At 38.9% G+C, this 14,368-nt stretch overlaps 1 protein-coding gene across 1 annotated transcript in view; it reads right to left on the bottom strand.

The window, feature by feature from the left end:
- The window catches only part of WASL (WASP like actin nucleation promoting factor), a 66,223-nt gene extending 55,390 nt beyond the window's left edge, over positions 1-10,833 (bottom strand). The window contains exon 1 of the mRNA XM_050785061.1: positions 10,639-10,833. Within this exon, the coding sequence (XP_050641018.1) occupies positions 10,639-10,755 (117 nt within the window). The 5' untranslated portion in view covers positions 10,756-10,833. The remainder of the gene's footprint in view (positions 1-10,638) is intronic.
- Between the last annotated feature and the right edge of the window lie 3,535 nt (positions 10,834-14,368).

The following is a 14,368-nucleotide window of genomic DNA, read 5'->3' as shown; positions in this document are numbered from 1 at the left end:
AAAAGATAAATGACAAACCACAAAAAATACTATAATATAGAATTATTATCTTTAACATATAAAGTGCTCCTCCAAGTCATTAAGACAAAAACAAATGATCCAATAGAAAATTGGTCTACGGACAAGAAGCAGCAATTGACAGAAGAAATATAAATGGCCAAATGACATGAAAAGATATTGAACTTCACCAAAAACTATGAATTTAACAAAAAGATGTTTTCACCAGTGTGAGACTGTCTACAGGGAAAACTATTACACCCGTTAATAGAGGTAAATAAATTACACATAAATATAACTTGATACAGGCAATAATATATTAATAAAAAGGATGCAACAGATATAAACATGGATATATAATATATATTAATAAAAGTGAAAAAGTTAAGTTGCAGAACAATATGTATACCATGTTTCTAGTAAATTAAAGAGAGTAACACTTTAGCACTTAGCCAAAGCCATCCTTTTCCAATGCTGGCCAAGTAAAACATTAGCTAGACTGTTCACCTTCACAGATCTAATTCCACTGCCACAGCCGCAATAATCAACACTAGAGTCCACAGCTCTAGTTCCTACTATGAGGTTCTGTTGTCATCCAGAATTCACAAGCCAATTAAATACTGCCAATTAAATATTGCCAATTTTTTCTTCACATGTTTCTGGTATTTAGCCTTGGAATGACAACTAGATTTCATCTATCATGAACCTGGACAATTGATAGTGGTCACCTCTAGGAATACAACAGGCAGTCAGAGACCATGTCTGGACTCAGTAGGAAAAAAATGCTGTGATTGTTGGTGTCTGCCATGGACACACAGATCAAGGACTTAGTCCTTTTATTTTTGCTATACACAGATCAAGGACTTAGTCCTTTTATTTTTGCTATACATCAGGTCCAATCTTTTGGTTTCCCTGGGCCACATTGGAAGAAGAATTGTCTTGAGTCACACACAAAATACAGTAACACTAACGATAGCTGATGAGCAAAAAAAAAAAAAAAAACCAAAAAACAAACAAAAACAAAAAACTGCCAAAAAAAAAAAATCTCACTATGTTTTAAGAAAGTTTATGAATTTGGGTTGGGCCACCTTCAAAGCTATCCTGGGCCGTGGGTTGGACAAGCTTGCTCTAGAAGCTGCCACAATTCAGGTTTCTTAGTCAGATCTGATGTGCTAAACTAGTAAGTAAGAAATTTAGTAAACAATAAACTATTACTCAATTACTTCTATTATGAATAATAATTTCCAATTTTCCTTCTCCAGATCCTTCCTATCTTGAAAATTCTTGAAGGAATCTTAGTGTTTCCTTACTGTCTAGGGAATAAAGTTCAATCCTTTGACGTTCAAAGGTCTTCCAAAATCTAGCCTCAATTAACTCTTCAAACTTACCATCCACTATCTGCCCAAGCAAATATCATTCTCAATTCTAGCCAACCAGTCTCCTCAATACCTCCTACAATTATATACATATTTTCTACCCCAAACTTTTGTTTACACATTTCTCGATATAAATACTCCCCAATTAATGATGGTTCCACTTACAATTTTTCAGCTTTACAATGGTGCAAAAGCAATATGCATTCAGTAGAATCCATACTTTGAGTACTCATGCAACCATTTAGTTTTGTACTTTCAGTATGGAGTTCAATAAATTATGTAAAATATTCAACACTTTATTATAAAATGGGCTTTGTGTTACATGATGCTGCCCAAATGTAGGTTACTGTAAATGTTCTGAGCACATTTAAGGAAGGCTACGCTAAGCTATAATGTTTGGTAGGTTAGGTGTGTTAAATGCATTTTTGACTACAATATTTTCAACTTATCAGGACATAATCCATCATAAGTAGAAGAGCATCTGTACCTGATAAGTTGCTTCCTTGTTTCTGACATCAATTCTCTAGGTTATTTAAGGTTTTTTATATTCAAGTCCCACAATGATATACCTATCTCTCCTCTCTATTATTCAAATCTTTTATACATATGTGTGTGTGTGTGTATGTATGCTGGTTTAGAGCATATATCTTTTTGTGCATAATTTTTGTCTTCCTCAGCTATACAGTGAATAACTAGGGGTAAAACCTGGATTTTCCTTACCGCTCCCTCATAATCCAAGATACTGGGAGGCTGTTATGTGCTCAGTAAGTCCTCAAGACTTAACTATGTTTCACTAATAAAAATCATTTCAGTTTCTAACTAGCGCATGTATTGCATGTATTAGTAAAGGAGTTGATTGATAAGACATATATATCTCATACATATGTCAGATATATCTCATATATATTATCTTATATATATATCTTTCATTTGATCACATTTTCTTAAGGGGCTTTTCTGTATTTACCTCTTCAACATTACTCTATATTCAATTATTTGGTCTCTATAAAAAGGGGTTACAATTCCTCTACCATGCATTAACTCCAAAGAGAAAATAGTGTTTCCTAATTAGTTTTGCTCTCCTATATGCTATTATATAAATCTCTAATACTTCTGAGACTACTAACATAGACGCAATAAATAAGATTTTGTATTATACTATATTTATGAATATGGTTAAGTATGCCAAATGTCTCCTAATTACTAAATACTTAATACAGCTGGTCCTCAAATAACATCCTTTTGTTCAACATCATTTTGTTCAATGTCCTTTCATCGTAACTTTTTTTTTTTTTTTTTAAAGAGACCAGGTCTCGCTATGTTGCCCCGGCTGGAGTGCAATGCCCTCATCATGGCTCACTGCATCCCTGAATTCCTGGGCTCAAGTGAACCTCCTGCCTCAGCCTCTGGAGTAGCTGGGACTACAGACATGAGCCCACCACTACCAGCTACTTTTTCTTGTAGAGATTAGGTCTATGTTGCCCACGGTGGTCTCAAACTCCTGGCCTCAAGTGATCTTTCTGCCCCAGCCTCCCAAAGTGCTGCGATTAAAGGTGTGAACCACCACACACAGCCCATTATTAACTTTGATGAGAAAAGAAAATCAATTTCCAGCTGGGCCACTATCTGTGTGGAGTTTGCAGGTACTCTCCATATTTACTGGGTTCTCTGGGTACTTGGATTTCCTCCCACATCCCAAAAATGTGCATATTAGGTTCACTGGTGTGTCTACATTATCCCAGGATGAGTGAGTGTACAAGTGAGGTGTGGGTGTAGGTATGAGTGCACCCTGCGATGGGATGATGTCCTGTCCGGGGTTGGTTCTCACCTTGTACCCTGAGCTGCCAGGAGACTGAAGTGAAGTAACTGGGTAGATAATTGTCTTGTTTTTATTACTCTTTCTTAAATGTGTTACAGCTTACATTTATTTCATTAATTAATATTAGAAGTGTTTTTGTCTTTATTTAGATATTTGGTGATATTTCTGTGACCATAAATATGCTATAGAAACTTAACTCTTGTTTATATCAATTACCCTATGGTAAAACTGGTTTCATTATGTGTTGTTTCACCTAAAGTCACAGTTTCCAAGAATCTATGAATGATGCTAGGTGACCTATAAGAATTACATTTATAGTATATCCTATTACTGTGACTATGAATGTATAACTTGTTTTGTTTCTAGAACCTTTAGAGTAAGAGTGAACTCTATTAACAAAACTATGACTTCCAGACAGAATAAATTGTAACAAAGCTCAACTCTTACCTGCTCTTTTAAAATTTGTTTTTCTACTCAAAACTAGAATGGGCTACCATTATACTTCCATCATTTATTTTAAAAATCTACAGAATATGGACAAAAGTGAAATAAACGACACTACTACATGCATGCGTTTCCTTAGGAAAATCTTGTTCTTACCAGTTTTTATAAAGACTTATAAAAAATCTTACTATAGAAGACTAGAATACTGATGTACATGGTAGGAGTTGCTCAGCAGCAAAACAAGTAGAACCCGGCTACTCTGTACTTTGGCCAACACTTAAGCAGCTCCAATTCTGTATGTTATGAGGAATCTTGAATGTCCTAATCAAACCTGCTCTCTAATCAAGACTTTATTTCTAGACTGTACAATTTGATTTTACTCACAGATACAATTTTTACATTCAAAGATAACTTTTTTAAAAAATGGATATTTTAAATAAAATCCCTACAACTGTCCACAACAAAAAGATGGCCCAAGAGTGACTGGCAGAACTCGGTGTAGGAGACACTGTTCAGAGGGCCCAGTCACATCTTTCCCTCAAGAGCTGTGCTTTCTAATACCCAGAGTACAGCAAGAACAGAAGTTAAATAAGCAAGAAAGACAGTAAAAGATAAAACCCAGTCCTTTCCATCTTAAAAGGATGCCTAATTTAGGCATTCATTTGGGTTTCAGAAAAGTTCTGTCAAAGGTTCTACTGTCTCTTGGTATGCGGTTTCAGGAATATAAAATTCACTGATAAAATAAGCCGTAATTTCAGCATGTTGTCTAGTGCATTAAAAAAAAATTTAAGAAAGGTAAGATTATTTTAATTACACGAATGAATCCCCATGGTAATCTCAATTTTGAACCAGTCTCTAAAATAACCAAGTCAATTCACTATAACTATTCAGTCTACTACTTAAACTAAAAACCTATGTTTTTAATGTTGGAAAATAAGCAGTAACGTGCAACACCTATCATATCACTAATACAATTTCATCCAGATTTAGGATTCTAGACGGAATTGGTTAACAAAAGGGAAATTCTTAAAAATAACTCCATCTTAATCAAAAAGGCAGTTTCTAACAACCCAAAAATACATTATAATTACAAATAATAATTCTAAGTTAGATAAAAGTTGATAATTCTATTACTAATGCCTTTTTATTCTGTTCACTCTGCTATTTTAAAAGTGAAATGCCTATTAAATTACAATGCTTAGAAAAAGGTGAATTAAAAATGGGAATTTTCAATGAAATAATTCAGGATTATCTACCTTCTGCTTAGATATATGCTATATTAGTCTCTGCTGTGCAAAACAAATATATGCTAGAGTTAACATTAGGCCTGTTCTCTCCCTGCTGGAGTCCCTGTTATCTAGAATAGTTAAACTGATTAAGCATTAAAGCTGGAAAGACTGTGGAGTTATCTTGTCCAACTGCTCATTTTCAAATTAGAAAAGTGAAGTTCAGGAAGGGAGAAATGACCAGGCACGGTGGCTCACACCTGTAATCCCAGCACTTTGGGAGGCTGAAGCGGACAGATCACCTGAGGTCAGGAGTTCAAGACCACCCTGGCCAGCATGGTGAAACCCTGTCTCTATTAAAAATACGAAAATTAGCTGTGGGTAGTGGCACATGCCTGTAGTCCCAGCTGCTTGGGAGGCTGAGGGAGGAGAATAACTTGAACCTGGAGGCGGAGGTTACAGTGAGCCGAAATTGTGCCACTGCACTCTAGCCTGGGCAACAAAGCAAAACTCTGCCTCAAAAAAAAAAAAAAAAAAAAAAGGTCAGAAATTCCTGTTCACATTCACAATGTATAGTAGCAGAGCATGGACTAAAATACAGGAACTCCTAACTTTTTCATCAGGACTCCTTTCTTCCTCTTCAATTAGCAGCCAGGGAGACTCAGGCTGCCCAGACACTCCCCAAAGAGATACATTCAAGCTGTTTCTTAACTTTTAATTTACACACTCTATAATTAACTGACTTTAAAATTGTTAATGTACCTAAGTCAAAACAAATACAACACAGAGTTGAAAATTTTACTCTAAATCCTCCCTGCCAGTAACAGGAAATCTAAACTGAGCACTAAATAATATTAATAACAACTTTCTTTCATATGCTCCTCCAAACTCCCCGAATACTTTGTGTCATGGACTCTAAGCAACTTTCATAATTATTGTATACTCTTTGAAATCCTTGACTAAGCCCATTTTACAAATCTAGACATGAAGGCTGAGACTAGTTAAGAAATTTGCCTGTATTATAGAGCTAAGAATAAACAGAAACAAAATTCAAAATCCAACCGTTGGACTTTTCTGAATCTCTTCTTGTGCTTATAGCTACGCTGCCTCACATACATTTTTGTGCTAATCTTTTTCCTCTATACTAGACAAGGGTATCTTGTCATCTTTGTATATTCCAAATCCAGTGAATTTTTAACTTTTATTTTTCCTTACTACTCAAGGTGAAATACATTCCCAGCCTAACCTTTCCACCAGTAGTGCCTTACTCAGGCCATCATCAACACAATGATCCTGCTAAGCATATCCTTCCCTCTATGCCTATTTAAGAATCCCTACCCAAAAGGTCTGATTCAGAACAGAAACAAACTACTGTTAAACAACTGTTACCACCTATATTAGTTCAGCAGCAGAACTAAACCATTTTGGTTGCATAATAAATGAAGACTAAAGTCCAGATACCATGTACATTCAAAACTGAAGGGCTTAACAACCTAATCAAGCAATGAGAAATGCAGAACAAGCTCCTAAAAAATAAACAAGTGAGCAATTATAATTGTTCAATCAATCAATAAGTATTCACTGATCTGTGTGCTAGAAGTTATAAAAATTACAGAAGACTACCGAGGCATAAAGTCTATCTCTAAGAATTATATATAGAGAATGAGGAAACAAAAAACTAAAGAAAATAAGCAAGTTAAAACAAGTGCTGAGGAGATAAAGGAAATAAAGATTAAAGTTGATTTAAAAAAATGGCTTAAGTATCACTAAATCTTGAAAAAACCAACCAGGTGAGTATGGCAGGGAAAGATAACGCTCAATAACATTATCAACCCCAATCCATATAGACCAGAAATGGCTGTAGAGACATACTTTTCCCTAATCCTTAGTTTCTCACTTATTCAGGACTATACATGCTGAACTCCACTTAGCAAAATTGCACATACTCTTTATATAAAATTAATTGAATCACACTACATGAAAGGCAACAGATATAACTACAAAACAAGACCTAGTAATCTTATTTATAACCTTCTTAAATAGTTCTCCCTTCATAATACTACCAGCTAATGAATGGCATCAGAACTATTTATGTAAAAGTACATATCATGTATTTACATATCACAATGAAATCTCAACTTTCACAAAATGAATTTTGTGGTAAAACAAAAGATTTACTGATGATTTGCCTCCTCCATGAAGCCAATCACCAATCCAGAGTCTCATTAACATTTAGGCATATTTGCAGTGAATGAAAATAAAAATATGTTTCTTTCTGCTGGTGGTTATGCCTGCCTTTATTGAAACTCCCTTCCCTCACCTTCTATATATAACTGGGACTAATTTCTGCTGGAGACTTTAATTGTTCTTGAATTCCCAAAGTACTCTCTTAATTTAGGCCCTCATCATATTTCACCTGCACTACTATAAAACAACTATCTGATTTCCCTTGTCTTTCCCTCACAATCCTCAATCCACGTTCTATACTGCCTCCACCTTTCCCCTGAAAATTTTCTAAGTCAAATATGATCTTGTGAGTCCCCCTTAAAGAGTGCAATACTTCCTCAACTGTATCTCCTTCTTAGTTGTGAAATGTACACTGATATCTTAAGCGGTCAGAGAAATGCTGTACTAAAAGAATTTGATTTAACTTAATTGAGCTTCAATTTGCAAAATATAGACCAAAAATTGAAGAAAAATCTATTAAGATTTCCAATGTGCTCAAGGATTATCCTATCAGACGTGGTCTTCAGCAGTGGTTTTCAAACTGTGATATACTTTAAAATCTTCTGTTAAGTTTGTTAAAAATAGACATGTCCAAGCTTCACCTCATATCCAGTGATTCTGAATATTATCTAGGAATTGGGTCTAGGCATATGCATTTCTCATAATCTCCACAATGATTCCAATGCATACCTAAATCTGAGAGCCCAAGCAGAAGCCCTCCTTGCTCCCTAAGAAACCTAATAAACTTATTAGTAGGTCTCCTAACTTTTCAAGTTGTTTCATACCTCTCATCAGCCTAGGGAGCACCTGTTTAGATATAAATATTCAGTTATCCATTTTAACAAGCTTTTACTCAACCTCTCTCCCCCCATTCTCTCCTTTAATCCCCTAAACCTGTATAAAAATAGTTTCCATACATTTACACACAGTCTTAATCCACACAACTACCCATGAGATAGTATCTTTGTTTTACACATGAGAAAACCAAATCTAGGATAGGAAGCTTAAGAAACTTATCCAAAGTGACCCCCAGTTTGAACCCATATTTGCTATTACAAAGCCAAGACATTTTCTATTGTGAAAAGTAGCCTCTTACACATCACTCTGAAGCACTGACTTATTTATCAGTTTACACGTTTCCCTTTTTAGACCTAGTAAGCTCCCTGAGGACAAGTTTCAGCCCTTCTAGATTTTGACCTCAACATTTAATCAATGCATGTTTGTTGAATGAAAGAAGATATGAAGCTCCTTCAGAGCTAAGACTGTAACTGCTTCTGTTTCATTTCTTGAATTCTTAAATAGAGCTCTGAGTACTCTTCTGCCTAACACATTTGGTCTGACCTGTAAATCTTACTGCTGGATTTATTATGAGACAATGTATTTCGGTAATGTTTTAAAAGACAAAAAAAACCCTGCATAATCAGCAAAGGGAGGAAAAGATTATTTCAAAAATTAAAATATCACTCTTAACTCTCTATTAACTAGGGACTTCAAATTTTGAAATTAGTGTATGCAACGACTTATCCCACAGAAGCAGGCAACTGACACAGTGTGGTTTTTAAATGACAGAAATGCAAAAGGTAAAGTTAATTAACAAAAGATGGCGTAAAGAAATTAAGCACTGAATACTGACAGCCTATTCAGCAATCCACTTACACTAACCAACGTGCAACATCATTTTTCCCTATCACAGTATTTTTCCCCATCTGCCATTTTTTGAAACCAGTAAAACTATAGGTAAGCACAGGACAATTACTATACTTGTGTATAAATGTAATGTTCTTTCTGCGTAAAGTTAATGTGTGTGGTATGTAGAACACAGTATGACTACTTCCTTTTTGATACAGGTTACACAGCTAATCTACTAAACCAACAACTGAATTTTTTTTTCATTGGAGGTAACTAACGTTCAAAGTGCTGGAGATTTTCCTAAACTGAACATATGCAAACATTAGTGGTGCTTTAAGAATCTTGTATTTTAACTAGTTTTTGGTGAAAAAGGCAAAGTGGTTATTCCTTTAACACCACTTTTGGAAATAAATCGGTAACAAGAAAAAAAAACACCCTTCTAAAACAACATGATGTAGTGGAAAGTACCATGGGATAGGACGAGGCATGAGGAGTCCCGGTTTTCTGGTTCTGGTTACATCGTTAAACTGTTGTATGACTTGGGCTCACTGGATCAGTTTTCTCATTTGTTGAAAAAAGTGTGTGAATGGGGAGGGGCTTAAAGTTGTTACCCAAAATTCTCGTTTTGAGCCACTCCTCTCGTTTCATCCTTCTAATCACGAAACTCAATGTTCTCTAAGGTCTAAGTTCCGAAATTTGAAACACATCTGAAATTGAATGGAACGATTCAATCTCCAACCGGATGGCACAAGATACAAAGGGTGGACTCCTACGACGTTAACAATTAATCCAAGAACTTTCCAGAAATTGTCTAACCCTAACTTCGTAAAGAAGCAGGTGAAATCTGGTTTGGCATACCTAACATTAAAGGAGTTATAAAATGGTATTGCTCTGTTGAAATTTCCGTGTTTTCTGGATTCCAGTGGCACATACTCTGCAGGTGCTAGCAAACAAAGTGGAGAGAAAGAGACCCAGCCAGGATTTCAACAAACCACACTTCAACCCAGCACCGCAGCATGATTCCGACAAGGCCTATACCACAGAGCAGAACCTCCCCACCCCCAGAAGTGCCAGCAGCCAATGTAACGAATGCTTCCGTCAACAACACACATTCCCCTTCCCACAGCAGAACTGCTCGCTCCCAACCGGCCATCTGGGGTTGGAATTGGCCGCACAGCACCAAACTAAGAATCATTCTCGGCCCCAAAAACCAAGAACTACCAGAGATTGAGGTTTCCCTGCGCATGGCTGCGGGGAGAGCAGCACCCCCTCCCACCAATGGGGGAAAAAATCAGTGGGAAGGAAAGTAGAAACCAGGCCTAGACAAGGTTGCTGGGGAAATCAATCTTGTTTCTCTTTAACGAAGAGCAGTAACATTTTTTTTATCCTCTCTAATCTGAAGAGAGCCCAGGCTCTTGCACTCGACTTCATTCCCTCCTGGAATCCTAATGGGAGAGTGAAAACCACCTTCCTTCCCCGACCTATCCACTCCTCAAACCTGGCATTGTTAAGGAAGGTACCCCCAGATCCAGCAGGAGGAGGTGACGCGAGAGCTAGAGCAAGGGCCCAGATTCTGGGACCAAGCGACTCTTACAAGAAAATCCCCTTGTGGCCTGAGAGTAAAGTTTTAACCAGCAGCCAGGGCGCGGACCGAGGCCCGGCCAGGCTGGAGGACAGGCCTGCGGAGGTGACACTCCCTTGTTCCCCAAAGCTCGGGGAGGCGGCGCCCGACCGCCACAGCCCGCACCCAGGGAGCAGGGCGAGGGCGCCGACGAGGGGCCGGGGCTGGCGGGAGGCCTGGCCGACAAGCGGGACCCTCCCCGCGCCGCTCCCGCCTCCTTCCCCACTCCCACTTCCCGGCCCCCAAGTCCGGGCCCGTGAGGTAATGTCAGGGGTGGCGACGCGGTTCTTATCCACTGACCACACATTTCTTGCCGAGGAAAGTGAAGAGAGACTCGTTCTCCTGCGGGGTGAGCAGCAGGGACCCCACGTTGGTGACCCTCCGCGGCGGCGGCGGCTGCTGCTGGACGGAGCTCATGGTTTCGCCGGCAGGGTTGGGAGTCCAGGGCCGTCTCCTCCCGCGAGTGGGCGAGAGCTCGTTACCCCTCTCGGTGACAGGGGCGGGGAGAAGCGGAGTCAGAGGCGCCACATCTCGCAGCTCCTCCGGAGCGCGGAGGAGGAGGAGGTCGAGGGACGCAGGCGCCGACGGCGAGCCACCTTCGGGCCGCGCTGAGAAAGGGAAGCTCCCAGCTCCCGCCCGGCCAGGATAGGGCCGGATGGTCGTTGTCCTCGCACTCCAGCGACTGCGCTAAACTCCCAACTCCTCCCCCAACCCTCCCGCAGCGGCGGCGGCGGCGGCCGCACAATCCAACATGGCAGCGGGGACGGGCGAGACCACAGGACGGAGGGCGCGGGGGAGCGCAGCGGAAACGCGCGGCCGGGGCCCGGGAGGAACCCCCCCACTCGGCGGCGGGCCTCGCCGCGCCGGCCCGAAGCCACGCCCCCTTCCGGCCGAGGCGCGGACCGCGCGGAGCTAAGTGGAATTCCGGTTGGCTCGGGGCGCAGGCTTTCAACTTCGTCCTCTGGCTTCTGGCGTCTCGGCTCGTCGGTTGGGTACCCAGACCCAGCTACTGCTGCTTGAAGAGAAGATGGGTGGAGACTCCTCGCCGTCGCTGCGCCGCCGCGCCGCCGCGCCGCCGCGCCGCCGGCCTTCCTTGGGCGGACGCACACCTTTGCGAAGCGTCAGTGAGGACCCAGGGCCCGTCCTTGAAATAGCTCTTATTTCTCAGGCGCGGCAGCGTGACGCTCGCTCTGCGGGTCCGAGAGGCCTGCGATCTGAAGACTGAAAACTCGGGAAGAGGTGCTTTCCCCTATGCTCCTCGCGGGCTTCACTAGGAGCCGCAGGTGCCTGGGATTTTCTCAAACTTTGTCCAAACTTCAACTGTGGGAGTGGAGGAACAAACAGGCCTCTCCCAGAATTGTGAAAGAGATCGCCCTGATGGATGTAACAAAAACAAATGCACTTGACTTCCACCGCCTCCCTGGCGTGTCACGTGGGCTTAATGTATGTGTCATATTTAAATTCAAAGTATTTTCTTTTAAGGGCCCTGGACACATTTTTTTCCCCCTGTATCGTGAATTGGAAAATAGCCCAGGATATTAAAAGTTATCTAAGATAACCCCCTTTGTTCTGTAAGTACTATGATAACCCCCTTTGTTCTGTAAGTACTAAACGGCTTAAAATGAAATTTTGGAATCTAGAGACAATGATGCAGACTGCAGTGAGCTATCAAATATGCATGTCACTGTTCACATTAAACATTTTTGTTGCATAAATTCATGTCTGGTAATTGCTTAATTCCAATAAACAAAAAAGTTATATGTTAAGACATCTATAACAGTTACACTTTGGTAAAACTGTTGGATGTTAACATCTCTGATAGCGCCAATAGAAATCTCTGATGTACTAACCAGACTGATAAACCATTATCATGCACTTTGAAAATAATTATAAAGTATTAAAATTAAAGCTGTCCTTAATGAAATAGGCTGAGCAACAATAAATTTACAAAGGAAAATAAGATTGGATAGCCTTGGGAGGTCTCACATAAAATATGGAGATTTCAAAGTTAAACTTGATTAATAATGTTAGGGTAAAAAGTGAATTAAAGCAACAGGACTATTTATAACATAATTAGATTTAGAAAGCATTAGTAGAAATGGAAGCCTGGAGTTGCTTCTAACAAAGCTAGAAGCTAAATCAGTTTGTCTTTTATCAAAACTGCAACCCCTGTAAGTTGAAAGCACAGTGACAAGAGAAAGCATTACAAATTCTTGAGAAATAGTAGAAATTAAAGCTCTTCTTTTCAAACCTGTGAGCAAGTATAGTGCCAGAAGTTTAAGATTCAGATAGACCCAAGTTGTAGTTCTTGTTATGAGTCTTATAACCCAGTGGACTTTGGACAGATTACTTCTCTGCATCTCAGTTTCCTCATCTGTAAAATGAAAATAATTTCTGTTTCATACAAGTATAGTCTAAATAGGGATAATTACACCTACTTCGAAGTTGTAAAATACAAAATTACAACTAGATAGGAGGTGTAAGTTCTAGTGTTCTGTAGCACTGTAGGATGACTGTAGTTAACAATACTATATAGTTTCAAATAGCTAGAAGGATATTGCATGTTCCCAAAACAAAGACATAATAAGTTTCTGAGATGATAGATATGCTAATTACCCTGATCTAATCACTATACGTTATATGTATTGCAACATCACTGTGTACCCCCATAAATATGTGCAGTTATTGTCTATTAAAATTTTTTTAAACTAAAATTATAAGACATTAAAAAAAGATATCACATGTAAAGTACCTGATACATAATGATTACTCAAGTATTAGTTGTCGGCCACTGACAGTCCTTGCCTATGGTCTGTTCTGCTTTCCCTGAGCTAAGGGATCAAGACTTAATATATGTATTCTTACCTTTGTTTTAAGTCTGACTCTTCAAAAACTGTACTTCAAATTTACAATTGTACATAATTTTTAAAAAATATAGTGAAGAACTTGATAGCAGAATTTCTGATTAGGCCATATATTATGCCAAATAAGTTACAGATATCCCAGTATGCCAAAATAAAACTTTTTAAAACTGTAAATCCAGAGATAGAATCCTATTAGCTTCTAATTAATAAAAACTGAAAGATTAGCAAATTTTATGTTAGAAATACCAGCTTTTAGAACTTGTAGACCACCAAACTATTTTGAAGACAGGAAAGAGTAGTGGGAGAGGGCTGTGGGGGAAAAAAAAAGGTCATGTGATGATAGGTGAATGGACAGTAGCTGCCTTGAAGAATCTATCTCATTCTGAGAATCACTGAGTTCCAATCATTTCACAACCTCTTACTAGCCTAGACTATCTATTGTTTTATTGATTTTCTTTTCTTTCAGGAAATTTTATGACTTATCTAAATACTATTTGCCCTTGTTCTGTTTTCTTTAGACTTGGAGATGGAAAATTATGACCACAGTAGACTTTTTCCCTCAGGTCCAACCTTTCTTTAATTTTCTCCAAATTTTTAATATAATCCTTTGTCCACAAAATTGCAATTTAAGTTCTTGTCTTCTACCCTCTATTGTTATTTTTGTTTTTCTCTGGGCTTTTTCCAGCTCTTGATGTGGAAAATGTAAGCATGAACATTTCACTGGAAATATGACTTCCTTACTCATTTAAGCCTGTGAACAAGCAGTATTTGGGGATTCCCCCCTTACCATACATAAAGGATTCTATTTTTCCATACTCATCCTGAAACCAAGCAGTACTAGCTGTTTTTGTTTCAAAGTTTTAGCAAGTCCTTTCTTTCATTTTTGATAGCATATCCGCTGTTTGGCAGAACACAAGACATCTTTTCTGTCTGTTTTCTTTGGCAAGTTATTTCCTTATCTCAAATTCTTTTTACCCAGTTTGAGAGATTGGATTTTATCCAGGACATAAGCATTCTGTTTCCCTTCAACAGAGTATCTTGAAGTTTGTAAGCTCAGTTAAGAAGACTAGGGATTTTATCTTAATATACATATAAAATGCATATGCTAGAAATACCAGCTTTTAGAACTTGTAGACCACCAAACTATTTTGAAGACAGGAAAGAGT

This window comes from Macaca thibetana, chromosome 3 (genome assembly GCF_024542745.1).
Source record: "Macaca thibetana thibetana isolate TM-01 chromosome 3, ASM2454274v1, whole genome shotgun sequence".
NCBI classification, from domain to species: Eukaryota; Metazoa; Chordata; class Mammalia; order Primates; family Cercopithecidae; genus Macaca; species Macaca thibetana.
Note: the sequence above shows the minus strand (reverse complement) of the source record. Positions and strands in the feature narration are given on the sequence as shown.